This window comes from Thamnophis elegans, chromosome 2, assembly GCF_009769535.1.
Source record: "Thamnophis elegans isolate rThaEle1 chromosome 2, rThaEle1.pri, whole genome shotgun sequence".
NCBI classification, from domain to species: Eukaryota; Metazoa; Chordata; class Lepidosauria; order Squamata; family Colubridae; genus Thamnophis; species Thamnophis elegans.
In genome coordinates this window covers 156264931-156292423 of record NC_045542.1, presented here as the reverse complement: position 1 = coordinate 156292423, position 27493 = coordinate 156264931, and the positions used below count along the sequence as shown (strand labels likewise).

The window sequence follows — 27493 nt, the reverse complement described above, 5'->3', positions numbered from 1 at the left end:
TCGCTCTTCATCTTGATGATGTGCGGATGGGTGATGGGGAGGGAGCTGGAACCAGTTCTAAACTGCACTGTAGATTTGTGGAACCTCTTCTATAGAAGAAGTTAGAACTGGCAGGAACCCAACCCTGCTTACAATGGAGGAACTTCAACTGCCCCCCCCCCGCCCAACTTCAAGTTGGCTTGCTGGCTGGAGAATTCTGGGAGTTGAGGAACACCAAGAAAGTGCCATGTGATAGCTAGATGATAGATGATGATAGACAAACAGACGGACAGACAGACGGACAGATAGACAAATAGGTAGGTAGGTAGGCAGGTAGGCAGGCAGGCAGGCAGGCAGGCAGGCAGACAGATAGATGAGAGAGAGACAAAGAGACAGACAGAGAGTCCTCAACTTCATTTGTTTAGTGACCAAAGAAATGACTTATGGCCATTTTTCACACTTACAACCTTTGCAGCATCCCCATGGTCATGTGATGGGCACTTGTAAATTGGCATTACTTAATGAAGGTGGCAGAGTCCCAGGGTCATGTGACCATATTCGTGACTTTCTGACAAGCAAAGCCAACGGGGAAGCCAGATTCCCGTGTGTAGGTAACAACAACTGCAGATTCACTGTGGCAGGAGAGGTCGTAAAAATGGGGCAAAACTCACTTAATAACTGTCTTACTTTTAGCACGGAAATGTTGCGCTCAGTTGCGGTGGTGCTTTGAGGACCCACCCGTATGGAGCCTCTGGCTTCCTTCTTCCAAGCCGCCTCTGATCAGAGTCGCTCCCGTGATCCCCGACCTCTATGCCTGCTTGCCAACCCGCACCTTCCACCTGGCTCTGCTGGAAAGGGAAGGGCGCCAGGTTGGAGATCGTAAGCCAGCCACCAGCCCCGGGCCTCAGCTAGCTAGCACCCTCCAGACCCGGCAGTTCAGCCGCAACTCCCACCATCCCCGATTGGCCAGCTGGCTGGGGATGCTGGGCTTGGGGATCCCTTCCTCTCCACTTTGGAGCGCGCGTAAGGGGCTCTCCCGTGCGCCCGCCGGTTGCTTCTCCCTCCCGGCAAACCGGCGCGGCCAGCAGATGGCTCCGGTTCCTCGGCTGGCCGAGGCCCTCCCGAACGAAGCTCCTCTTTTCCGCCTCTCTTCCTTCTCCCTCGCTCCCCCGCTCGGCGACCTCAGAGGGGCTGGTCTTCCTCGAGGCCGAGGCTGCGAGATCCGGTCCGCGGCGTCTATGGAGCCGAAGAGTCCGCGCCTTCGGTGGAGGCTTTGGCGGTCGGTCTGAACGAGACGACCGAGCAGCGCCGGGGTGGCGGGTGGGAGGTTCAATTGCGACCCCCCCCCCCTCTCCAGCCTCTGTTCTTCGAATTGGAGCAGGGGGTTGGACTAGAAGACCTTTGAGGTCCCCTCCAGCTCTGAGATCTTATGATTCTTCCCCTCCATCCACCCAGACGAGGCATCCTCCATCCTTTTGAGGGGAGCAGAAAAGAGGCGTTGGATCTGACAAAAGGTAACCGACGGTCTTGCTTCTGTTGCATGCACCTCTCTTTCCCACCTGCCTTTTCCAAGGAAAGAATGGATTTTAACAATAAAATAAACAAAAGCAGGTTAGATGGTTAAGGCATCCCACCCTTCCTCCCAGGGGAGAGTTCTGGATGTCGGTAGCCACCACACTATAAAAAAAGATGTTTAGACTCTAGAAAAAGTGCAGAGAAGAGCAACCAGGATGATTAGAGCCAAGGTGGCGCAGTGGTTAAATGCAGCACTGCAGGCTACTGCTAGATCAGCAGGTCAGCGGTTCAAATCTCACCGGCTCAGGGTTGACTCAGCCTTCCATCCTTCCGAGGTGGGTAAAATGAGGACCCAGATTGTTGGGGGCAATATGCTGACTCTCTGTAAACCGCTTAGAGAGGCCTGAAAGGCCTATGAAGCGGTATATAAGTCTATAAGTCTACTGCTATTGATTAAAGGACTGGAGACTAAAACATATGAAGAACGTTTGCAAGACCTGGGCATGGCTAGTCTAGTGAAGAGAAGGACCAGGGGAGGCATAAATAGCAGTCTTCCAATATTTCAGGGGCTGCCACAGAGAGAAGGTGGTCAAACTATTTCCCAAAGCCCCTGAAGGCCACACAAGGAATAATGGATGGAAACTGACCAAGGAGAGATTCACAAGGAGGAATGTGTTGACAGTAGGAACAATCAATCAATGGAACAGAAGTTGCCTTCGGAGGTTTGGGGGGGGGGGTCCTCACCTGAGACTTTCAAGAAGAGATTAGACTGCCATTTGTCCGAAATGGTGTAGGGTCTCCTGCTTGAGCCAAGGGTTGGACTAGATGACCTATGAAGTCCCTTCCAACTTTGTTAAATCTGCTAAATCTGAGCTACATTGGGGAATTCTGGGAGTTCACACAACTTAAGTTGTTGAGACTGAGAAAAGCTGCCTTAGATGCCCTTGGAGTTCATCTTATACAGGTAGTCCCCAGTTCATTGGGTGACTGTTCGAAGTTAAAACAGCACTGGAAAAAAAGTGACTTACGACCATTTTTTCACACTTACGACCGTCGCAGCATCCCTGTGGTCATGTGATTAAAATTCGGAGACTCTCCCATCCTTATACTTTCTTTGTCGGGCTCCTCATATCTCAGATATTCAACCACACGTTTTAGTCCATAATTCATAGTAGAATTGGAAGGGTTTCTTGCTCAGTGACTAAGACACTGAGCTTGTCGATCAGAAAGGTCGGCAATTTGGCGGTTCGAATCCCTAGTACATGTCTCCTGCGTAAGCAGGGGGTTGGGCTAGATGACCTCCAAGGACCCTTCCAACTCTATTACTGTTAACTCTGTTAAAAAAGCAGCCTGTTTGGAAGAGTTTGGGTTGCTGCCTTTGCATACTGAACACATAGGGAATAAAAAAATAAGTACATTGAAAAGTGAACAACGACGCAACTCCAGAATTGTGTAAAATCTTTTCCTGGATTTGCACAATACATAGAACTAAGCAAATGGGACAGGTTTGCCAAAGCAGACCGAGAAATGTAACTCACCAAACATTTGTACGAATGCAGACTGTTTTTAAAGCGGGTGAAGCATGCGGTTTCAGGCCAGTCAAAGAGTGGGGGGCGAGCATCAAAACTGTAAATTGTTCATCGACCTTCAAGGTAAGCCAGATCAGGAAACAGACATCACTGAAATAGTTTGCAGTATTGATCTAAGCCAGGGGTGTCAAATTTAAGGCCCATGGGCCAGATCTAGCCTGCGGGGCCACCCTGGAAACAGCGAAGGGCCGACCCACAGTGCCCTTGCCAGCAAAAATGGAGCGCAAGAGGGCCGAACGCAGCCCTCCCAAGCTCCATTTTCGCAGGCAGAGACTTGCAGGTGACAGTCGCAGCCGAAAACAGATCGGGAGCCCATTTTCGCTGGCAGAGCGCTCGAGCTACTACAGGCGCTCCCAACATGAGTGATGTCAAGCTGGCCATGGCCACCCTGGCCACACACACCCCACCCCCAAGATTAAACATAACTCTGATGTGGCCCTCAATGAAATCGAGTTTGGCACCCCTGATCTAAGCAGTGTTTGTCAACCTCAACAACTTTAAGATGTGTGGACTTCAATTCCCAAAATTCCCCAGGCAACATGCTGCCTAGGGAATTCTGGGGGTTGAACTCCACTTGTCTTAAAGTTGCCAAGTTGGGAAACAATGATTTAGAAGGCTACCATTATATCCCTGATATGGCTCCCCTTATTCAAGTAAACCTTGACTTAACGACCACAATGGAGGCAAAATTTATGTTGCTAAGTGAGACATTTATTAAATGAGTTTTGCCCCATTTTACGAACTTTCTGTCTCGTTGTTAAGTTGTTAAGTGAATCTGGCTTCCTGGTTGACTTTGCTGGTCAGAAGGTCGCAAAAAGTGATCACACGGCCCCAGGACACTACAGTCATCATAAATAAGAGTCAGTTGCCAAGCATTTCAGTTTTGATCATGTGACCATGGGGATTGCCGCAACGGCGTGAAATACGATCATAAGTCACTTCCTTCAGAATAGAATAGAGCTGGAAGGGACCTTGGAGGTCTTCTAGTCCAACCTCCTGCTGAGGCAGGAACCCCTACACCAGAGATGGCTAATCTTTTTCTAAAGGTGTGCCAAAATTGTACATGCGCATGCAATCACGCGTGCCCACCCACCAGTGGTGGGTTTCAAATTTTTTTAGAACCTCTTCTGTAGGTGTGTCCTGCTTTGTGGGAGTGGCTTGCCAGCCATGTGACCGGGTGGGAGTGGCTTGCTGGCCATGTGATCGGCTGGGAGTGGCTTGCCAGCCATGTGACTGGGTGGGCGTGGCCAACTTGTAAAATGTGGTGAAACTCACTTAACAACGCTCTTGCTTGGCAACCAAAATGTTGGCTCAGGAACTCTGGCATTTGAAGCACCCAAGTCTTAAAGGGGTCAAATTACAAGATCCTTGCACCCCTAACCCTTTAAAGAAAAAAAACCCCAGGGGTGTTCAAACCTGACAGCTTTAAGACTTGTGGACTTCAACTCCCAGAATCCCTCCTCTCGCTCTTCATGTTGATGATGTGCGGACGGGTGGGGGGAGGGAGCTGGAACCGGTTCTAAACGGCACTGTAGATTTGTGGAACCTCTTCTATAGAAGAGGTTAGAACTGGCAGAAACCCACCCCTGAAGTCCACCGGTACACGCGTGCACGACTCCCCCACGTGCAGGGGGGATTTTTCGCCCTCCCTAGGCTCTGGAGGCCTTCCTGAAGCCGGGGGGGTGGGGTGGGTAAAAAAGGGCCTTTCCCGGTCCTATGGACAGCCGAATATCAGCTGGCATATGTGCCAGAGGTTCGCCATCAAGACTCTATTGTGTTACCTGATTAAAAGCTACCCTCTTGAGCCTCTCATCTTTCCCTCTCAACCGGAAGTTCCCAAACTACCTGGTTTGCCAGTTTCTTGAAGCCTGGTGAGGGCGAAAACGGCCTCCTCCAGCCCTCTGGATGGCCAAAAATCAGCTGGCCTGAGAGCTGCCATGCCGACGTGCCATAGGTTCCCCATAATGGCCATACACCACTTCAGAGAAATGGCTATCCAGCATCTTCTTAAAGATTTCCAGTGTTGGGGAATTCACAACTTCTGGAGGGAAGCTGTTCCATTGATTAATTGTTCTAACTGTCAGGGAATTTCTCCTCAGTTCTAAGTTGCTTCTCTCCTTGATTAGTTCCCACCCATTGCTTCTTGCTTCAATGCCGTTGTAACTTCGAAAGTCACTAAAAACGTTGCGGTAAGTCGAGGACTACCTGCACTTCATTCCAGGGTCCCTTCATTCCAGAGTCCCATTCCGAATTTTGTAAAATAAAGAGAGTTTATCCTGGTTGAGCAGACTTTAACCCTGGTTAAAGTTTCTTTTTCCCCCTCCCTGTAACTGCAATAGGAGTCTAAAGGCTGGTGGGCTGAAATTTGTCTGAATCAGATGGTCTTTATACATGTTGGTGTGTTTTTAGCAGCTGCCAAAAAAGCCAACACAGTTCTAGGCTGCATAAACAGAGGGATAGAATCACGTGAAGTGTTAATACCACTTTATAATGCCTTGGTAAGGCCACACTTGGAATACTGCATCCAGTTTTGGTCACCACGATGTAGAAAAGATGTGGAGACTCTAGAAAGAGTGCAGAGAAGAGCAACAAAAATGATTAGGGGACTGGAGACTAAAACATATGAAGAACGGTTGCAGCAACTGGGTATATCTAGTTTAATGAAAAGAAGGACTAGGGGAGACATGATAGCAATCTTCCAATATCTCAGGGGTTGCCACAAAGATGAGGGAGTCAAACTATTCTCCAAGGTACCTGAGGGTAGAACAAGAAGCAATGGGTGGAAACTAATCAAGGAGAGAAGCATCTTAGAACTGAGGAGAAATTTCCTGACAGTTAGAACAATTAATCAGTGGAACAGCTTGCCCCCAGAAGGTGTGACTGCCCCAACACTGGAAGTCTTTAGGAAGATGCTGGATAGCCATTTATCTGAAACAGTATAGGGTTTCCGGCCTAGGCAGGGGGTTGGACTAGAAGACCTCCAAGGTCCCTTCTGACTCTGCTATTGTATTGTATTCTATTGTGTATCTAACGAAGAGAGCAACTGACTGGTTTTTCAAAGAATAGGAGGACCCCTCCACCATGGCACCCCATCTCACCTCCCGTTTTCTCCCTGACAGATTTGGCAAAATGATGTGTGTGTTTGTCTTTGGAACTTTCCCTCCTCCAGGAGGAAGAGAGATGGTGACCACGGAACCTTTTCAGGTAGCAGAGGGGTTGGGGGAAACCGAAATACGTCGCGCTTAATAAAATGAAGCTCCCAAGGGGAACCATTTTTCCTGATCTTTTCTGTCTTCCTTGCAGGCGCCACCGTTCTCATTTGAAGAAGTAGCTGTGTATTTTACAGAGGTAGAGTGGACACTCCTGGATGCAGAGCAAAGAGACCTGTACTGGGATGTCATGCAAGAAAACTATGAGACTGTGGCTTCACTAGGTAAAAATCCCCCCCCCCCCGGTTTACTTTGTTGTTAGTTGTGAAATCGTGTCCGACCCATCTCGACCCCATGGACAACGTTCCTCCAGGCCTTCCTGTCCTCTACCATTCTCTGGAGTCCATTTAAGCTCACGCCTTCTGCTTCAGTGACTCCATCCAGTGGTCCCCTTCTTCTTTTGCCCTCAATCTCTCCCACCATCAGGCTCTTCTCCAGTGAGTCCTTCCTTCTCATTAGGTGGCCAAAGTATTTGAGTTTCCTCTTCAGGATCTGGCCTTCTAAAGAGCAGTCAGGGTTGATCTCCTCTAGGACTGACCGGTTTGATTGCCTTGCGGTCCAAGGGACTCGCAGGAGTCTTCTCCAGCACCAGAGTTCAAAGGCCTCAATTCTTCGGTGCTAAGCCTTTCTTATGGTCCAATTTTCACAGCCATACATTGCAACTGGGGAAACCATAGCCTTGACTCTACGCACTTTTGTTGGCAGGGTGATGTCTCTGCTTTTTAGTATGCTCTCTAGGTTTGCCATAGCTTTCCTCCCCAGGAGCAAACGTCTTTTAATTCTACTTAGTGTGGTGCAAATGAAGGGTGTGAAGCAATCGTCCTGCCAGCTGTACTTTTATAGGTAGTCTTGATTTAAGTCTCCCACTACTGCTTTATAAAGCCTCCTCTATAGAAGAAGTTCCACAAATCTACAGTGCCGTTTAGAACCAGTTCCAGCTCCCTCCCCCCGCCCCGCCCGTCCGCACATCATCAAGATGAAGAGCGAGAGGAGGAATTCTGGAAGTTGAAGTCCATAAGTCTTAAAGCTGTCAAGTTTGAACACCCTTGGGGTTTTTTTTCTAAAGGGTTAGGGGTGCAAGGGTCTTGTAACTTGACAGCTTTAAGGCTTGCGTGCTTCAAATACCACAGTTTCTGAGCCAACATTTTGGTTGCTAAGCAAGAGCGTTGTTAAGTGAGTTTCACCACATTTTACAAGTTGGCCATGCCCACCCAGTCACATGGCTGGCAAGCCACTCCCACCTGGTCACATGGCCGGCAAGCCACTCCCACAAAGCAGGTCACACCTACAGAAGAGGTTCTAAAAAAAATTGAAACCCACCACTGCACCTTATTACAAAAAAGATGTTGAGACATTGGAAAAAGTGCAGAAAAGAGCAATTAAGACGATGAAAGGCTTGGAGACTAAAACATACGAAGAACGGTTGCAAAATTTGGGTTTGGCTAGTCTAGAGAAAGAAGGACTAGAGAGGGACATGATAGTATTCCAGTGTTTGAAAGGCTGTCAGAAATAAATGGAAGGGGGTCTATTTATTTTTCAAAGCATCAGAAGGCAGGACAAGAAACAATGGATAGAAACACATCAAGGAGAGACCATGCATTTAACTGATGTCATCATTTTCTCCCTCTTTTGTGTACGCTTGTGTGTGTGCGCACAATGCAGCTGTTGCAATCCCCAAGCCCGAGCTGATCTGTCGTCTGGAACGGGGAGAAGAGCCATGGATCCCTGCCCAAGCAGCTTCAGAAGAGAAAAAAATCCCCCTTAACCTTTATGAAGGTGAGAGAGAAAGAGTGTGAAACAGAGATGAGCTTTGGGGCTAAATGGCTGTGGTCTAATATTCTGTTGTCCTGATGTTCCACCGATAGCATCTTCGGAGGCCAAGTGAACTGCTTTGTGGTATGCCGCTTGGCAGCCCATACACAACTGATCTGAGCTGACTAGGCTCTTTTATATGAAGCTGGCCCACTGGTCTCTGGTTGGTCCATATCTCAGATGTCCAAGAAAACTGGTTCCCGATTGATTCCTTGTCTCCAGCTTGGTCCATTGTTAATGGTCTCTTTTGCACATATGTAGATACTAGCTAAATACCTGTGCTTCACGACAAAACTATGTGATCGGGCTATGCAGGAGAAATTCGGTACACAATCCGTTGGCTCAGTGGTAGTTGGTGATTGAAACACTTAAGGGAATACCATTCCCACCGCCTTGAGTCCGGAGGCAGTTCCATAGGTGAAAGGCATAGACATTTTGGTGAGGTACCGACGTTTAGTACTGTAAGGAGCCCCAGACCGCTCCTGAGTAAACGAGTGGAACGTCCGTCAGTTTAAACTGAGGTAACGGAATGCGAGACAACTGGCAGTTGGAACAGAATTCTTTTGAGGTGGGTAGGGGGAGTAGAACTCCTTAGCATCAGAGTGTGTTAATTACCATACAAGAAATACTAATGATCTGATGATCATATCAAAAAATCCTTTATTAGCGAGCACCTAGAAGCCAAGAGGAACATATGTGCCAAATTTCAAGTTTGTAGGCTTTACAATTCTGGATATTTTGTGATGAGTGAGTGGTATTTGCCTTATATATAATATTTGCCTTATATATATTGTTTATGTTTATGTGTCTCTCGATGGGCAATTTGTCAGAGTGCCAGCCTTTCAGGAATTCACCCATATGTGTATCCATCAATGCCAACTAATAGTCAGAAGACATGATGCAAACTCTTTAATTTCACAACATGTGGACAAACATAATCATAGTTTCAAAGTGGAAACTATTGAAATCATGCTAAACTAAACCAAGTCCAAAAACTCTAAACAATTCCTGGAAGATTGCCACTCTGACAAATTGGCCATCATAGACAGACAGACATAAACAACATCTACATGCTGTGCAAAAGAGATAATCAATGAACAAAAAAGGAACAAAAACATCAGAACAATAATCAAGAACTAAACACTACCCACATTCAAGGAATTGCAAAACAAGCTAAGAGTAAACAGCCCAAACAAACAAACTCCAAGGCCACCAGCACCAACACTGACAAGGCAAGCTGTCAGGAAATAAACTGAGATCAAACCCCATCCCTTACTAGCACTGATGATGTTGTCTAGTTTGGGTAATGAAACGTCTGCAAGAAAACAACCAAGCTCAGAGAAAATATCAAGGACCCCTCAGGTCAGACTGTCGTTTCTCTATTTTCCTTTATCATTTGTTCGGGGATGTCCACAAATGTGTATAGGTGTTGGGGGGGGAACCAAGATGGCAGCCAAGGTTATGTGATCAAAGGTCTTTTGTAATTGTAATTGTAATTCAGAGATGGTACCAGAGGTGGTATTCTACCGGTTCAGACCAGTTTGCCCGAACCGGTAGCGGAAATCGCGGATGGCCCCGCCCACCCACTCTGGTTCTATGGCATCCCATTTAGGCCCTTTTTTCGCCAAAAGTGCATGCACAGAGGTGGTGGAAGGCTGCGCATGGGTGCTCACCTTTGTGAGGGAAGGTAAGTGTATACCACCCCCTGATGGTACCCCAAAACTACACACTATTGAGCCTAATTACTCTACAGTGGGGAATCAGAGAGAGAACTTTTTCCCCTCCTTGTCCTTTAGCTGATTCCCTTTCTTTTTCTCAGGAAACAACTTTGCTTTGACTTCTACCACTATGCCAGCAAGCGGGGTGATCATGAGGGAGATCAAGGAAGAGATCACAGAACCTGAAATCTTGGATCCAGAAGATCCCCCGTGGGCTTTGCTGAGGGCACCCCCAGAGAACCCTTCCTTAGCTTCAGAAGCCCGGTGTGGCCTGCAGAGACAGTGGGAGCTGCAAGCCGGGCACATCTGGCGGGAGCCCTCCAGGCACATAAGGGCAGCCAATTCCAAGCACTCCATGTTCCACGTGGGCCGGAAAAAGCTCATGTGCCCGGAATGCGACCGGTGGTTTCACTGCAAATCGGAATTCTTGCTGCACTGGCGGACCCACACAGGGGAGAAGCCTTACGAGTGCCTGGCTTGCGGCAAGCGCTTCATCCAGAGCTCCCACCTAAGTGCCCACCGGCGCATCCACACGGGCGAGAAGCCCTACGAGTGCCCCCGGTGTGGGCGGAGCTTCAACCGGCGCTCCACCCTGACGGAGCACTTGAGGATCCACACCGGGGAGAAGCCGTACAAGTGCCTCCAGTGCGGGGAGAGCTTCCGCTGGAGGCCCTACCTGACCAAGCACCAGAGGGTCCACCTGGGCAATGCGGTCTACAGAGGCCTCAACAAGAGAGAAGCCATCTTTGATGTCTCAGCCCATCCTGAGCCTCTGGGAAGACTAACAGGCAAGTCTGGTTTTATTCTCTGATTTTATAGATTTCTTGTTGTTGTTCAGTCCAGGGGTGAAATGCTACCAGTTCGGACCAGTTCGCCCGAACCGGTAGTAAAAAGAATGCTACCGGTTCGGGCAAATCCGTATTTCCAACAATCAGCTGTGACATGCAATTTATATTAGCTAGAAAGCAGGAAATCCTAATCTAAGTCATGTGGCACAGCGGATTCCCCCCCGCCCCCCGCTGTTCTACTTAACCTTTGCAGGCATTATCACGTCCATCTTTGATGCTCTGCATGCACGGAAGGTCCTGCGCATGCGTGGAGATGGCCCGTGCGCTCACATTTGCAAACCGGTAGCGAAGGTAAGTAGATTTCACCCCTGGTTCAGTCGCTAAATTGTGTCCGGCTCTTCGCTACTCCATGGACCATAGCTTGCCAGCCCCCTTGCCCTCCACAGTCTCCTGGAGTCTGTCCAAATTCGTGTTCATCGCATTGATGACACTGTCTAAACATATCATCCTCTGCCGTCCCCTTCTCCTTGTGCCTTCAATCTTTCCCAACATTAGATTTTTTTTTCAATGTGTCCTCTCTCCTCATTAGGTGGCCAAAGCATTTGAGCCTCAGCTTCATTATCTGTCCTCCTAAACAACATTCAAGGTTGATTTCCTTTAGAATGGATTGATTTGATCTCCTTGCAGTCCAAGGGGACTCTCGGGAGCCTTCTCCAACACCACATTTCAAAAGCAACAGGTAGATTAGATTTTTCTCAGGGGCTGCCACAAAGCGTGGCACGACAAAACCGCGCTCGACTAAAGCGCGCCCGATTAAACCGCGTCGCTGACGTCATCAACAGGGCGACAACAGCGAGCGCGGAGAAAGAAGGGCGCTTTAAATAGCGCTTTGAAAGCAAGCTGATTCAAGTTAAGGTAAGGGTTAGGTTTAGGGTTAGGTTTAGGGTTAGGTTTAGGGTTAGGTTAAGGGTTAGATTAAGGGTTAGGGTTAGGTTTAGGTTTAGGGTTAGGTTAAGGGTTAGGGTTAGGTTAAGGGTTAGGGTTAGGTTTAGCGTTAGGTTAAGGGTTAGGTTTAGGGTTAGGTTAAGGGTTAGAGTTAGGTTAAGGGTTAGGTTTAGGGTTAGGTTAAGGGTTAGGGTTAGGTTTAGGATTAGGTTTAGGGGGGTTAGGTTTAGGTTTAGGGGTTAATTTTAGGTTTAGTGTTTACAGCGTGCTTTTTTCTCCGCGCTGTTGTCGCGCTGTTATGACGTCAGCTACGCGGTTTCGTCGAGCGCCCTTTAGGCGAACGCGGTTTTGTGGTGGAACCGCCACAAAGAAGAGGGAGTCAAGCTGTTCTCCAAAATCACCTGAAGTCAGGACGAGAAGCAATGGGTGGAAACTAATCAAGGAGAAAAGCAACCTAGAACTAAGGATGTGTGGAGATTCTCAGTCATCCAGGTCATGGTTGTCCCAAAGGTGCTGTTTTTTTTCAAGAGGCAACTAGACTTTCTTGTTTTTCTTTGAAGATGTTTTGCTTCTCATCCAAGCAGCTTCTTCAGCTCTGACTGGATTGTGGAGAATGGAAGGATTTATATTCCTTGCAGACAGCTGGTCATTTGCATCCTTTCAGAGAGTCGTTGAGAGCGCCTGGAGGTGTCCTTAGGGACATCTGAGTGGTGCAAATAGGTTCTTGAAACTGTTGAAAGGACTGTGTTATAGACTGGAGATAGATGATGCCGTATCCCTCCCCCTCTGTTGAGAGAGGGTTGTTCAATTTTGACATAGATGGACTCTCTGACCCCTTTTTCAAACTAGCGGTCCTCTCTGTCCAAAATGTAGACTTTGCTGTCTTCAAAAGCCTTTGTCTTTTAAATGCAGATGGACTCCTGAATCTTGTCTTGATGAGTTTGTTCTTCTATTATCCCAACTGTTATCTCAACACTGCCCTCTACTGGTCAGACAGCTCTGATGTTATTCTGGGATCAGTTAGATCTCCCAGTTTAGAAGTCGCTGCCCCAATTTCTCCTGCCATTACTGGGACCACTTTGGCTTCCACTTTCCACATCCTCTCTAGTTCCTCCTTCAGGGCCTGATAGAATTTTTTAGGCTTCTTCTGCCTGATGTTGTTGTCCCTTGACACCTCTGTCTTCTGCTCCTTGGCTACTACCCGGTGACAGGTTGATTGCTTGCATCTGCTTGTCCATCTGCATCTGGAAATCCCAAAGGGTCTTGGCGCTGTTATTCTCCATGACCTTCTATAGAATCTCCCATCTGGACTTGTGAGGATCTAGGCTATACACTGTGCAGATGTTCCTGTACACAACAGGATTCTTTATTCGCCAAGTATGATTGGACACACAAGGAATTTGTCTCCGGTGCATAAGCCCTCAGTGTTCAATGCCAGCTACTTGGTTGTGCCATTCACTATTCGTGTGTGTGGATAAAATAAATAAAATAAATAAAATAAATAAAATAAATAAAATAAATAAAATAAATAAAATAATAAATAAAATAAATAAAATAATAAAATAAAATAAAATAAAGTAATAATAAAATAATAAAATGAAAATAAATAAAATAATAAAATAATAAAATAATAAAATAATAAAATAATAAAATAATAAAATAATAAAATAATAAAATAATAAAATAATAAAATAATAAAATAATAAAATAATAAAATAATAAAATAATAAAATAATAAAATAATAAAATAATAAAATAAAATTTATAAAATAAAATATATAAAATAAAATATATAAAATAAAATATATAAAATAAATAAAATAATAAATAAAATAATAAATAAAATAATAAAATAAATAAAATAAATAAAATAAAATAGTACAGTACAACACAATACAATACCATATAAATCAGATAAATAAAATAAAAATAGCTAAAATATACATCTTTAGATACCTAAAAAGAGTTAAAGGAAAAACCCTTGGGGTAGGAATAGATACCTTGTGATATAAATACATTTAAATCAGCTGCTGTCTCCGCCTTGCTCTTCCCCTTTCCTCCAGCAGGTGACACCATTGAGAGTGGCGCCCCTGAAGCCGAGTCCCTATGTACTGCCTCTATCTTGTCGAAACCCTGCAGTGGGGTGAAGCCCAACCCTGAGATCTGTGGGCTCAGGCAAGGCTCAGGTGGGCAGCCGCTCAGGTGGCCCATAAAGACTGAATCGGAGCCACTCCTTGGTGGGAACGACGTCACCGACATCAGCCAAATCAAGATCATTCAGGTCGAGAAGAAGCACGTGTGCCACGACTGCGGAAAAGCCTTCCAGTATAAATTCGAGTTGGTGAAGCACCGCAGGACCCACACGGGGGAGAAGCCTTTCGAGTGCCTGGCCTGTGGGAAGCGGTTCTTCCAGAGCACGCACCTCAATGCCCACCTGCGCATCCACACGGGCGAGAAGCCCTACGAGTGCCCCCGGTGTGGGCGGAGCTTCAACCGGCGCTCCACCCTGACGGAGCACCTGAGGATCCACACCGGGGAGAAGCCGTACAAGTGCCTCCAGTGCGGGGAGAGCTTCCGCTGGAGGCCCTACCTGACCAAACACCAGAGGGTCCACCTGGGAGAGAACACCTACAGATACTTCGACAGCAGGGACACCCTTTATGACAGCTCTTCCTTCCCAGAGCATCAGGAGGAGAACCAACCAGGTAAGCTGGTGTTAATCCAGGGATGTCAAACTCAAGGCCTGTGGGCCAGATCTGGCCAGTGGGGTGCTTAAATCTGGGCCAGAAGGCTGACCTGGAAATATCAAAGGACCAGCCCACTGTGCCCCTGCCGGCTAAAATGGCATCCAGAGGACTCTGTGCAGCTTGCTTTTCGCCTGCAGAGTGCTGCTGGAGACTGGGGAGGCCGAAAACGGGCCACAGGGGGGCCTTGGAAGTCCATCTGACAGATTCTGGAAAACAAGTAGCGGAAATTTTGAGTAGTTCGGGTAGAACTGGCAAATACCACCTCTGGCTGACCCCAGATTGGGGTGGAAATGGAGATTTTGCAGTATCCTTCCCTGCCACACCCACCAAGCCACGCCCACAGAACCAGTTGAAAAAAAATTGAATTTCACCACAGTGGCAGAGTGCTGCTGGAGGCCGGGGAGGTGGAAAATGAGGTGGGGGGGGCGTGTGCGCCCCCTAATGCCCCGTTTTGGCTGGTAAAGTGCTGCAGGAGGTGTCCATCCCATCTCCCCCTCCATCTACCCCTACTGACCTGCAGAGAGCTACAATGCTGATCCAGCCTACAAAAAAATCCAGTTTGACCCACCCACCTTGTGTTAGTCCTTCAAGGTAGCTATTGGTCTTCCCAGCTAAACCAGACAGGAAACACAACCAGATGAGCTAAATCTACTTCAGAGGCCCCCAACCTTTTGGGCACCAGGGACTGGTTCCATGGAGAGAGTTTTTTTCATGGACTGAAGTGGTGGGGAGGATGTGTTTTTTGTGCTTCCTGCATCCCGTGGATGGGCCTTCGCTTGTTTGCATGGCCCAGTTACTAGCATGCTGCGGACTGGAACCGGTCTGCACACTGGGGGGTTGGGGACCTCTGATCTACTTCACTGTGAGGCTACATTAATAGAATTTTGTGAGTCTGAAAGTACAAACTTCCCACCTCTTGTTCCATTCGAGCGGGGTCCTTCCTTAATTTTATTCTCAGATCAATAGCGATTTTGCCCCTCTTATCTGAATCCTTCCTAGTTCAGAGGCCCCAACCTTTTGGGCACCAGGAACTGGTTCTGTGGAGAAAAGTTTGTCCATGGGCCGGAGGGGGGGTGTTTTCTTGTGCTGTCTGTCTGTATCCCGTGGATGGGGCTTCGCTTGTTTGCACAGCCCGGTTTCTGGCACGCTGTGGCCCGGTGCCATTCCATAGACTGGGGGTTGAATTGAATAGAATTGAATTGAATAGGTTTATTTATAGGCTGCCCTTTTCCCTGAGGGGACTCAGGGCGGCTAACAACTCATAGGGAGGGGGATACAGACAATAACATATAACATAACATATAATTAAAAAGTAAACAACATTCATCCAACATTCGGGTGGGGGCAGATCAAATCTCTACCCCCAGGCCTGGCAGGATAGCCAGTTCTTGAGGGCTGCGCGGAAGGTCTGAAGGGTGGTGAGGGTACGAATCCCCACGGGGAGCTCGTTCCAGAGGGTCGGAGCTGCCACTGAAAAGGCTCTCCTCCGCGTAGTAGCCAGCCGGCACTGGCTGGCAGATGGCACTCGGAGGAGGCCTAATCTATGAGATCTAATCGGTCTCGAGGAGGTAATCGGCAGGAGGCGGTCTCCCAAGTACCCAGATCCACTACCATGGAGGGCTTTATAGGTGGTAAGAAGCACCTTGAAGCGCACACGGAGATCAACAGGTAGCCAGTGCAGCTCGCGGAGGATAGGTGTTATGTGGGTGAACCGAGGTGCACCCACAATCACTCGCGCGGCCGCATTCTGGACTAGCTGAAGTCGCCGGATGCTCTTCAAGGGCAGCCCCATGTAGAGCACGTTGCAGTATTCCAGCCTAGAGGTCACGAGGGCGCGAGTGACTGTTGTGAGTGCCTCCCGATTCAGGTAGGGTCGCAACTGGCGCACCAGGCGAACCTGGGCGAATGCCCCCCTGGTCACAGCCGACAGGTGGTGATCAAAGGTCAGCTGTGGATCCAGGAGGACTCCCAAGTTGCGGACCCTGTCTGAGGGGTGTAAAATTTGGCCCCCCAGCCTGAGTGATGGAATGCTAGCCAAATTGTTGGGAGGGAAACACAACAGCCACTCGGTCTTTTCTGGGTTAAGTACAAGCTTGTTAGCCCGCATCCAGTCTCTGACGGCCTCAAGACCCTGGTTCATCACGTCCACCGCTTCATTGAGTTGGCACGGGGCGGACAGATACAACTGTGTATCGTCCGCATATTGATGGTATCTTATCCCGTGCCTCCGAATGATCTCTCCCAGCGGTTTCATGTAGATGTTAAATAGTACGGGGGACAGGACCGACCCCTGCGGCACCCCATATGTTAGGGGCCTCATGGTCGATCTCTGTCCCCCGACCAACACCGACTGCGACCTGTCCGAGAGGTAGGAGGAGAACCACTGTAGAACAGTGCCTCCCACCCCCACCTCCCGCAGTCGTCGCAGAAGGATACCATGGTCGATGGTATCGAAAGCCGCCGAGAGGTCAAGAAGAACCAAGATGGAGGGATGACCTCCATCCCTGGCTCTCCAGAGATCATCGGTCAATGCGACCAAAGCGGTTTCTGTGCTGTAACCAGGTCTGAAGCCGGACTGGAAGGGGTCCAGGTAGTCGGCTTCCTCCAAGGACCGCTGGAGCTGGTAGGCCACCACCTTCTCAACAACCTTCCCAATAAAGGGGAGGTTGGAGACTCGACGATAGTTGTTAAGTACAGCTGGATCCAGAGATGGTTTCTTCAGGAGGGGTCTCACCACCGCCGTTTTAAGTGCGGCGGGGAAGTGCCCCTCCCGAAGCGAGGCGGTAATGACCGCGTGGATCCAGCTCCGTGTCACCTCCCTGCTGTTAGCAACCAGCCAGGAGGGACACGAGTCCAGTACACAGGTGAAGGCACTCACAGCCCTCATGGCCTTGTCCACGTCCCGGGGGTAACGTCCTGAAACTCAACCCAGCGCTGGTCTACCAAGTCGTCCACTCGTGCCTCGGCTGGATCTGCAAGGGTGGAGTCCAGATCCGACCGAAACCGAGCAACTTTGTCCGCCAAGAACTGGGCATAGTCTTCAGCCCTACCCTGCAAGGGGTCCCCCGTATCCCTCTTATTTAAGAGGGAACGGGTTATCCTAAACAGGGCGGCTGGACGGGACTCGGCGGACGCAACCAAGGAGGCAATGTATGCTCTTTTTGTTGCCCTAAGTGCCCTGATGTATTCCTTGGTGCAGGTTGTTAAAAGTGCTCGGTTCGATTCGGATCTATCGGACCTCCACAGGTGCTCTAGGCGTCTCCTTCGGCGTTTCCTCTCCCGGAGCTCCTCGGTGAACCAAGGAGGCCTCCGGGATCCACCACCGCGGAGTGGCCATAGTGGCGCAATCCGGTCAAGGGACTCCGATGCTGCCGAGTGCCAGGCAGCAACCAGAGTTTCTACCGGATTGTGGGCGAGAGTGTCAGGAATAACCCCAAGCTCCGTCTGGAACCTCAAGGGGTCCATAAGTCGCTTGGGGCGGAGCCACTTGGTTGGTTCCTCCTCCCTACAGTGGGGGTTTGGTCTCCGGAAGTCAAGCCTCAGTAGGCAGTGGTCTGACCACGACAGGGGTATGATCTCATTACCCCTCAGACCAAGATCACAACTCCACTGCTCCGAGAGAAATACGAGGTCGAGCGTGTGACCCGCTGAGTGGGTAGGGCCCCGAATTATCTGGGTCAAGCCCATGGCTGTCATGGAAGCCATGAACTCCCGTGCCCCATCAGAGTGTTCACCGAGCGTAGGCAAGTTGAAGTCCCCCAGGACCATAAGCCTGGGGAACTCAACTGCCAGCTCGGCTACCGACTCGAGGAGCGAGGGGAGGGCTGCTGCAACGCAGTTGGGAGGCAGGTACGTTAACAGCAGGCCCACTTGACCCTTGAGGTCCAACTTCAGCAGCAGGGACTCACACCCGACAAGCTCCAGAGCAGGGATCCTACGAGGAACTAAAGACTCCCGAATAACAATAGCCACACCCCCACCCCTTCCCTGAGCTCTCGGCTGATGAAGCACCTGAAATCCTTCTGGGCACATTTCTACGAGGGGGACTCCTCCCTCCGGGCCCAGCCAGGTTTCAGTAATACACGCCAGGTCTGCCCCCTCGTCTAAAATTAAGTCCCGGACGAGGGGAGCTTTGTGGACAACAGACCTGGCGTTTAGCGACAACAGCCGGAGACCAGGGTCCTTGTTGCTCGCGCCATCTGGTCTCGGAGTGGGACTCATAGGGCCGGAAGGAGGGATCTCTATTACGTAGCGATCCCTCCTTCCCCGGTAATGGCCAGCCCTAAAGTCCCCGCCATATCTGCCCCTCCCCGTTACGACCGTAATGCTCCGACCCACTCCCGTGTCTGTGGTCCCCTGTGGTCTGTGGGTTGTGGACCAGAGGTGATATTCAGCAGGTTCTGGAGAATTGGTAGTGGAAATTTTGAGTAGTTCAGAGAACCAGGAAACACCACCTCTGGCTGGCCCCGCCCCCATCTATTCCCTGCCTCCTGGGTCCCAGCTGATTGGGAGGGAATGAGGATTTTGCAGTAACCTTTCCCTGCCATGCCCACCAAGCCATGCCACACCCACCAAGCCACGCCCACAGAACCGATAGGAAAAAAAAATGAATCCCACCACTGTTGGGGACCCTTATCCTAGGCAACATCGCTTTTCCTCTTTCCTCAAAGCCACCCACCATGCCTTCTATTACATCAGTCCAGATAGGAAGCTTGACTTTTAAGTAGAGGCAGTCCTCGACTTACAACAATGACCATTCAAAGATACAAGGGCACTAAAAAAAGGTGACTTATGACCGTGTTTCAGACTTATGAGTGTTGCAGCATTTCCGTGGTGACATGATTAAAATTCAGGCGGTTGGCGACTGACTCACATTTATGACAGTTGCAATGTCCCGGGGCCATGTGATTGCCTTTTGCGACATGTCAAGCAAAGTCAATGGGGAAGCCAGGTTCACTTAACAACCAGGGTTGCTAATTTAACAACTGCAAATGACTCACTTAACAACCATGGCAAGAAAAGTTTGGGACACGACCCACTGAACAAATTTCTCACTTAGCCACGTAAATTTTGGGCTCAATTGTGGTTGTAAGTCGAGGACTTACCTGTAATGGACAATAGGTTCTTAGTTGAGACTATCCATCCCTTCAAGACGTTTGAACATCTGAATGTTCTTTCTTGCTAGGTGACCACGTGACAGCCAAAGGCCTGGCAGAAAATAAATCACGGAGTGACCTTGGGGCAGGAGAAGTCGGTGGTGTGTTACCACGCAGCTCTGACAGAGATGGTTCCCTACAGCCCAGGGTAGTTTTCAAAAGCGGAAATGCTTGAGGAAAAAAAGGACTGAATCCGGTTAGTAGGATCGACGGACTTCACGTAAAAACCCAAACCATCGTATTAGGCTTTATACAATTTATACAATAGCAGAGTTGGAAGGGACCTTGGTGGTCTCCTAGTCCAACCCCCTGCCTAGGCAGGAAACCCTACACCACTTCAGACAAATGGCTATCCAACATCTTCTTTAAGACTTCCTGTGATGGGGCATTCACAACTTCTGGAGGCAAGCTGTTCCACTGATTAATTGTTCTAACTGTCAGGAAATTTCTCCTCAGTTCTAAGTTGCTTCTCTCCTTGATTAGTTTCCACCCATTGCTTCTTGTTCTACCCTCAGGTGCCTTGGAAAATATTTTGACTCCCTCTTCTTTGTGGCAACCCCTGAGATATTGGAACACTGCTATCATGTCTCCCCTGGTCCTTCTTTCTATTAAACTAGACATACCCAGTTCCTGCAACTGTTCTTCATATGTTTTAGTCTCTGTGACTTTTAGGCTTTGTGGCTTTTTTTCTCCAAGATGGCGGGCTTCCACCTTGATGGCATAGAATAGAATAGAGTAGAATAGAATAGAGTAGAATAGAATAGAATAGTTTATTGGTCAAGTTTGTGGGTTTCAAACATTTTTGGAACCTCTTCTGTAGGTGTGGCCTGCTTTCCGGGTCCACTGGTAGAACCTCTTCTAACCGGTTTGATAGATTTGACGAACCAGTTCTACTGAATAAGTGCGAACTGGTAGGAACCCACCTCTGGTTTGGACACACAAGGAATTTGTCTTTGGTGCTCTGCTCTCAGTGTACATAAAAAGACAAGATACATTCGTCAAGAATCACAAGGTACAGCACTTAATGATAGTCACAGGGTACAAATAAGCAATCAGGAAGCAATGAATATCAGTATAAATGTAAGGATACAACCAACAAAGTTATAATCCTGCAGTCATAAGTGGGAGGAGATGGGTGGATAGGAAGGATGGGAAGACTAATAGTAACAGTAATGCAGCCTTAGTGAATGGTTTGACAGGGGTGAGGGAATTATTTGTTTATTATTATTTGTAATTCTCAGAATTCTCATGAATGACCCAGCTTGCTGGAGAATTCTGGCAGCCAAATGGATGTGCAGGTTGAACAAGTTAGTTTATGGCTGTAGAAACAATCCCAAGGGATTCTAGGGAGTGGTATTTTGTTTTTTTACAAGCTGGAAAGGGAAAAAGACATCTACCAAGCTGTTTTGTCTCTTGTGTTGCAAAGTCCTATATTTGCAAGGTGCATTTAAAAGCTCTATTTGGGCCATAGCTTTAAAAAAAAAACACTGGCAGGAACTCATCTGATTGTATGCTCCTTCATACAGCTAAAGATGGAAGCATGTAGATGGTTTTATGTCTATGGAGATTCCCAGTCATCCAGGTCATGGTTATCCCAAAGGTGTTTTTTTTCAAAGGGCAAGTGGATTTTCTGGTTTTTTTCTTTGAAGACGCTTCGCTTCTCATCCAAGAAACTTCTCGAGCTTTGACAGGATAGTGAGGAATGGAAGGATTAATATTTCTTGGAGACAGCGGGTCATCTGCATCCTTTTAGAGGGTTGCTGAAGCACTTGGAGATTTATCTGTGTCCAACAGGGTAGTGCTCCTGGTTCCTGTACTCTGCAATTCTTGAAGGGAAATTCTCAAAGCGAAATATTCAAAGAAGAGCCAGAAATTCCAGTTCCCTCTTGAAAAAAAAGCACTTTTGAGATAGAGGGTTATACTTCGTGTGTGTGTGTGGTTTGTGTGTGTGTGTGTGAGAGAGAGAGGGAGGGAGGGAGGGAGGGAGATATTTTTAATGACCCCATAATCCCTTGCGGAGTGGAGTCATGGCAACTGACTGGAACGGAGTGTTTACTAGCCGGATGTGTTTCCTATCGCCAATGCAGAGTTCACAGAAGATACAGTCTCATTGTGCCAAGAGAGAGAAATATCTACCTCTACCTAGGATTGAACCCACAGCCTCCTGATTGTAAGGCGACAGCCCCACCTCTAGGCCACCGCACCACTCTGTAGATGGGTATACTTTAGTCTGGGCAAATCCAAGGTTAAGATAAGCCTGCGCTGAAATTTAGCAATGAGGTAGAGAGCCAGAGTGGGTAATTAATTCTCCTAAGAGTCCATATGCCAAACTGGGACTTTTGTGGAGAGACAAACCAATAGGTCTGTGAAGGTGCATACATATGCATGGATACACACCAGGGGTGGGTTCCTGCCAGTTCTAACCTCTTCTATAGAAGAGGTTCCACAAATCTACAGTGCTGTTTAGAACCGGTTCCAGCTCCCTCCTCCCACCTGTCCACACATCATCAAGATGAAGAGCGAGAGGAGGAATTCTGGGAGTTGAAGTCCACAAGTCTTAAAGCTGTCAAGTTTGAACATCCCTGGGGTTTTTTTCCTAAAGGGTTAGAGATGCAAGGGTCTTGTAACTTGACGGCTTTAAGAGTTGCGTGCTTCAAATGCCAGAGTTTCTGAGACAACATTTTGGTTGTTAAGCAAGAGCATTGTTAAGTGAGTTTCACCACATTTTATAAGTTGGCCATGTCCACCCAGTCATATGACTGCCAAGCCACTCCCAGCCGGTCACATGGCTGGCAAGCCACTCCCACACGGTCACATGGCCAGCAAGCCACTCCCACAAAGCAGGCCACACCTACAGAAGAGGTTCTAAAAAAATTTTGAAACCCACCACTGATACACATACACATTTTTTTTAAAAAAAAATAGCAGTCGCTTTCAAAATTTAAAAAAAAACAATCCACACAGGCCAGACATGGACAGCCAAAGGGCCAGATGTGGCCCGTGGGTGGGCGTAAAATGCCCAAGATAGCAGATCAATTCCACATGAGCGTGGGCCTGCATTTTAGGCCCCAGCAACCAGCCTGAATTTATGTTCACTTGTAGTGTCTTGCAGTCCTGTGACTGCATTTTATGACAGCCTTAGGGAGCCCTGATGGCGCGGTGGTTAGAATGTGACCTTGCAGATTAACTCTGCCCACTGCCAGCAGCTTGATTCTCACTAGCTCAGGGTTGACTCAGCCTTCCGTCGTCCCGAGGTCAGTAAAGTGAGGGCCCAGATTGTTGAGGGGGGGGGCAATAGGCTGACTTTATAAGCCGCTCAAAGAGTTCTACAAAGCACTATGGAGTGGTATATAAGTCTTAAGTGCTCCTGCGCTTGAAATGGATGTTTACTTCTGGTTTTTGGCCAAACTGGTCCATAATGAACCATTGGTTCACTTTAGCAACTGGAACATTCACTTAACAACTGCCATAAAGCCATAAAATCAGGTCAGTCCCGTGGATCACCTTTTTTTTTTTAACCATCAACTTTCAATCCTGATGGGCAGGCTCCATTATGGTCCTAAATTGAGGATTACCTGTTTTTTTCTCTTTTCCTCCAGACAGCTTCAGATAAAATCATTCCTCCAGCTCCTGGTTTTGCCTTTGGAGAAGATGATGACAGGCACAAACAGCCCAGCAGCTGAAAGATGACAGCATCCAGTGCAAAACCTTTTTATCCAGGAGAGAAAGGGGGGGGGGGGCTTACAGTCCCAAGGCCTCATGCAACATTTTAAAAAACAAACTCAAAAAACAACAAGTGTTTTACTTTCTCCTCTAGTATTAATGGCTATTTACTCATCCAATTTGTACAGCTCTGAAGGCGGAGGGGATGCCTTTAACCAGATAAAATAATATCATTTTGTTATTGTCAAAAAAAAGCCAGTGGGCATAGAGAAATTCAATTTTTTTTTTCCAGCATAAACTAATATATTCCAAATTTTTGTTCAGGTCTCTGCATTCCCCAGATTTCCAGCTTATGATATACAGAATTAGCAAGGACACAAAACATGCCAGCAGTGCCCTAATTTTGGCGTGGTAGCAGTTAAAGTACTTAACATTCGGCTTCGCTCCCTGACAAATATAAAAACAACGTGATCAGGAGAAAAAGAGAAATGTGGAGAATATGATTTTTGCTTTTCGTGTCCCATTCACAAGGTGTCCTTAATTAATATATTAATGCTTTGAATTCTATGTTGATCTCTTTTTTAAATTGAGTAATTCAGGAGCACGTCTTATAACAAGGGATAATTATTGGGGGGGGGGGCAGTGGTGGGATTCAGCCGGTTCGCACCTATTTAGGAGAATCGGTTGTTAACTTTCTAAGCAGTTCAGAGAACCGGTTGTTGGAAGAAATCTCATTTTGGTTTTTTCCACTTTACAGGGCTAATCCTGTAAGGAAGGCAGGAAGGAAACACTCTGGTGTTGTTTCTAGCCTAATGTTTATTGCCCTGCTTACAGAAACTGCCTCTCCAGTTAACCCTTATTAGATTGTAACAGCTAAGGCGAAGCGCCCATCGACATGAGTGACGTTGAGTTGGCCACTCCCACCCAGTCACATGACCACTGAGCCCTGCCTACCCAGCTGGTCATTAGGGCAGAGAACCAGTTGTTAAATTATTTGAATCCCACCACTGGAGGGGGGGTAGTCTTTTAATGATCCCTAATCCCTTGCATTGGGGTGGAGTCGGGGCAGCTGAATAGAGCTGAGTGTTTACTGGCCGGATGCCCTTCCTGTCGCCAATGCAGAGTTCTCAGCAGTTATTTATTAATTGCACCCAGAGAGAGAGAGATACCTGCCACTACCTAGGATCAAACTCCCAGCCTCCTGATTATGAGGTGAGAGCTCAACCTCTAGGCCACTGTACCACTTGTTTTATAACCAGGGATACACTGATATATTTCTGACCAGAGGTAAAAGAAAATTAAAAAACTAAATAAATTGCAAGAGAGGTCAGCTATTAAGGCCCATTGAGAACAAAGTCTTTAAGGTTAAGGATGTGTTTGTGCTCTTTTGAATAAACAGAAGTGCCAAGGGCTGAATTTGCATATGCTGAAAAACAGATTAGATGGCCTTATTAACCTTTAAGCCAGGGGTAGCCAATCTTGGCAAATGAAAGACCTCTGGACTTCAACTCCCAGAATGCCTGATTCTTGCCTGGAATTGAAGTCCACAAGTCTTAAAGAGTCACCGAAGTTGGACACCCCTGTTTTAAGCCACAAAGAAGATAATAAGCTGTCAGAAGATGAACATCATTGCACAGAGAGCTGCCTAAAGGGAGGAAGAGGAAGGGAGGGAGGGAGGGAAGGAAGGAAGGAAGGAAGGAAGGAAGGAAGGAAGGAAGGAAGGAAGGAAGGAAGGAAAGAAAATGTGCAAAAAAAAATTGCAAGTAGATAATATTTGTCTGGCACAGTGATGGCAAACCTTTTCGGCATCGTGTCCAAACTGGAACGCATGTGCACGCACCAGAAACAGCCAGCTAGTCTTTGGGTTTCCGGTCAGCTGGTCTTCGTGCATGCCAAAGCACTGGAAACCTGAAGACCACCTGGCCAGCAAGTGCATACCTGTTTTTTGGCCAGTTTTTGGACATTTTCAGGCTGTTTTTTGGGGGGGAGGGCTCAGATCATTTTTCAGCCATTTTTCCCTTTTTTTCAGGCTAAATACAGCCCAAAAAAGGGCCTGAAAACACCCCCCAAACAGCTGGAAAATGGCTTGGATTTTTGGCCATTTGCTGGGGCATTTTCAGGGTGTTTTCCGGCACTCACAAAGAACAGCTGGTCGGCGTGCATATGCGTGCCAAAACCAGAAGAGCAGCTGGCGACTGTGAGCAAGCCCACCCAGAGGGCTCTGCGCATGCCATAGGTTCCCCATCAGGGGTCTGGCACAACCAGGATTCAGAATCCAGCTGTTAGTGCAGAATCTCACTTGAATATAAAGATCTTGAGTGAGGTTCCAAAGTTCAAAACAGCTATTCTGACTCCTATTATTTCTACTCCCTTCCCTCCGCCCTGTTTTACTATAACTTTATAATGCCTTGGGAAGGCCCCACTTGGAATACTGCATTCAGTTTTGGTCGCCACGATGTAGAAAAGATGTGGAGACTCTAGAAAGAGTGCAGAGAAGAGCAACAAAGATGATTAGGGGACTGGAGAGTAAAACATATGAAGAACGGTTGCAGGAACTGGGGATGTCTAGTTTAATAGAAAGAAGGACTAGGGGAGACATGATAGCAGTGTTCCAATATCTCAGGGGCTGCCACAAAGAAGAGGGAATCAAGCTATTCTCCAAAGCATCTGAAGGTAGAAAAAGAAGCAATGGGTGGAAATTAATCAAGGAGAGAAGCAACTTAGAACTGAGGAAAAATTTCCTGACAGTTAGAACAATTAATCAGTGGAATAACTTGCCTCCAGAATTTGTGAATGCTCCAACACTGGAAGTCTTTAAGAAGATGTTGGATAGCCATCTGTCTGGAACGGTATAGGGTTTCCTGCCTAGGCAGGGGGTTGGACTAGAAGACCTCCAAGGTCCCTTCCAACTCTGGTATTGTATTGTATTGTATAACATCTTTGACAGATGACCTGTTAGCTTTGGTTTGGAGACATCTGGCAGAGGAAGACACGCCACTTCATGGAGTAGCCAGTTCCCCTGGCTCAATTGCTGGAAAATTCTTCTTGGTATCTAATTTTAATTTCCTTCCTTGCAATTTTAACGTCTTGGTTGTAGTCCTCACCAAAGTACAAGATAATTATCCCTCTCTTTTTTCAGTATAACAACCATGCATGCATTTAAAGATCCCCAGGCCTCTCCCTAGCTTTACTGGGTGGCCTCTTTTCCTCCATTGCTTATACGGCTGATCCAGGTTTCCAAACGGGATTAGCTTGAAGCACTGGAGGATCCAGTATATAGCCTGTTACAGGTAGTCCTCGACTTACAACTACAATTGAGCCCAATTTTTTTTGTTGCCAAGTCAGAAATGTGAGTTTTGCCCCATTGTACGACAGTTGTTAAGTGAATCACTGCAATTGTTAAGTTAGTAACCCGGTTGTTAAGTAAATCGTCCTTCCCCGTTGATTTTGCTTGTCGGGAAATCATGAAATATGATCACATGACCCCTGGACACTGTGCAACCGTCATAAATGTGAGCCCGTTGTCAAGCATCTAAATGCAAATCACATGACCATGGTGATGCTGCAATGGTCATAAGTGTGAAAAATGGTCATGTCACTTTTTCAGTGCTGTTGTAACTTCGAAGAGTTACTAGATGAATTCTTGTGTCGAAGGCTACCTCTGCTTCAACCACCACGCTAAACTGGTTCTCATCTTCAATAAATAAGTCATATTATTAAAAATACAGAGTTTGCTTTTAGAGCATTTTGATGGCTTTTATTCGGTTGCTCTTCGAAGATGTACGTTGTACTGACCGTCCTGGTGGGAAGAAAGGTGTCTTGGAAATACTTTCGATATTAAGAAACTAGGCCTCATGAGGTAACCTTGAGTCCATCCTCAATGGTCTTCCTCAGCCTAGTCTTCCATGATTATAACAAAACTTCCCCATTTTTGAACATTTCTCCAGCTCCTTCTGGAGAAGAAGGAGATCCCCTTGAAAAGGCCGGTCTTAATAAGCTTCAGCAGAAATAGCACAAATAATACAGAAGACAGCAACACCACAGCCCCCAAATTTACAAACTTTTATTGGATGTTTTCAAAACTTAAAGGAGAAAAGAAAAATAATCCAAGAGAGATTTAAAAATAAAACCTGTTACAACAACCTCTCATATTGCAAAGATATAGGGTTGATCCCTGGATGAAAGAGAAAAATAATCAAGATCAGGTAAACTACGTCCTTTTGGATGGATCTTGCTAAAGAGATGATGACATCCCAGAAGCTACTTTTCCTTAGACTGCTTGGAGGTGTGAAAGGATGTTCGCCTGAGGATCCTGTCTTTCAAACTTTTTGCATCCGAGTGAACTATTTTCACGGAGATAAAGTCTGCAAGA

At 47.4% G+C, this 27493-nt stretch overlaps 1 protein-coding gene across 1 annotated transcript; it reads left to right on the top strand.

Moving 5' to 3' along the window:
- Window positions 1-564: 564 nt before the first annotated feature.
- LOC116504757 (zinc finger protein 383-like) lies at window positions 565-23750 on the top strand. The gene is made up of 8 exons (XM_032211982.1): window positions 565-1493; window positions 6203-6287; window positions 6387-6516; window positions 7955-8068; window positions 9924-10610; window positions 13622-14260; window positions 19488-19654; window positions 23058-23750. The coding sequence occupies exons 2-7, from the start codon at window positions 6213-6215 to the stop codon at window positions 19631-19633; spliced, it is 1791 nt and encodes a 596-aa protein (XP_032067873.1). The 5' UTR covers window positions 565-1493; window positions 6203-6212; the 3' UTR covers window positions 19634-19654; window positions 23058-23750.
- Window positions 23751-27493: the final 3743 nt, after the last annotated feature.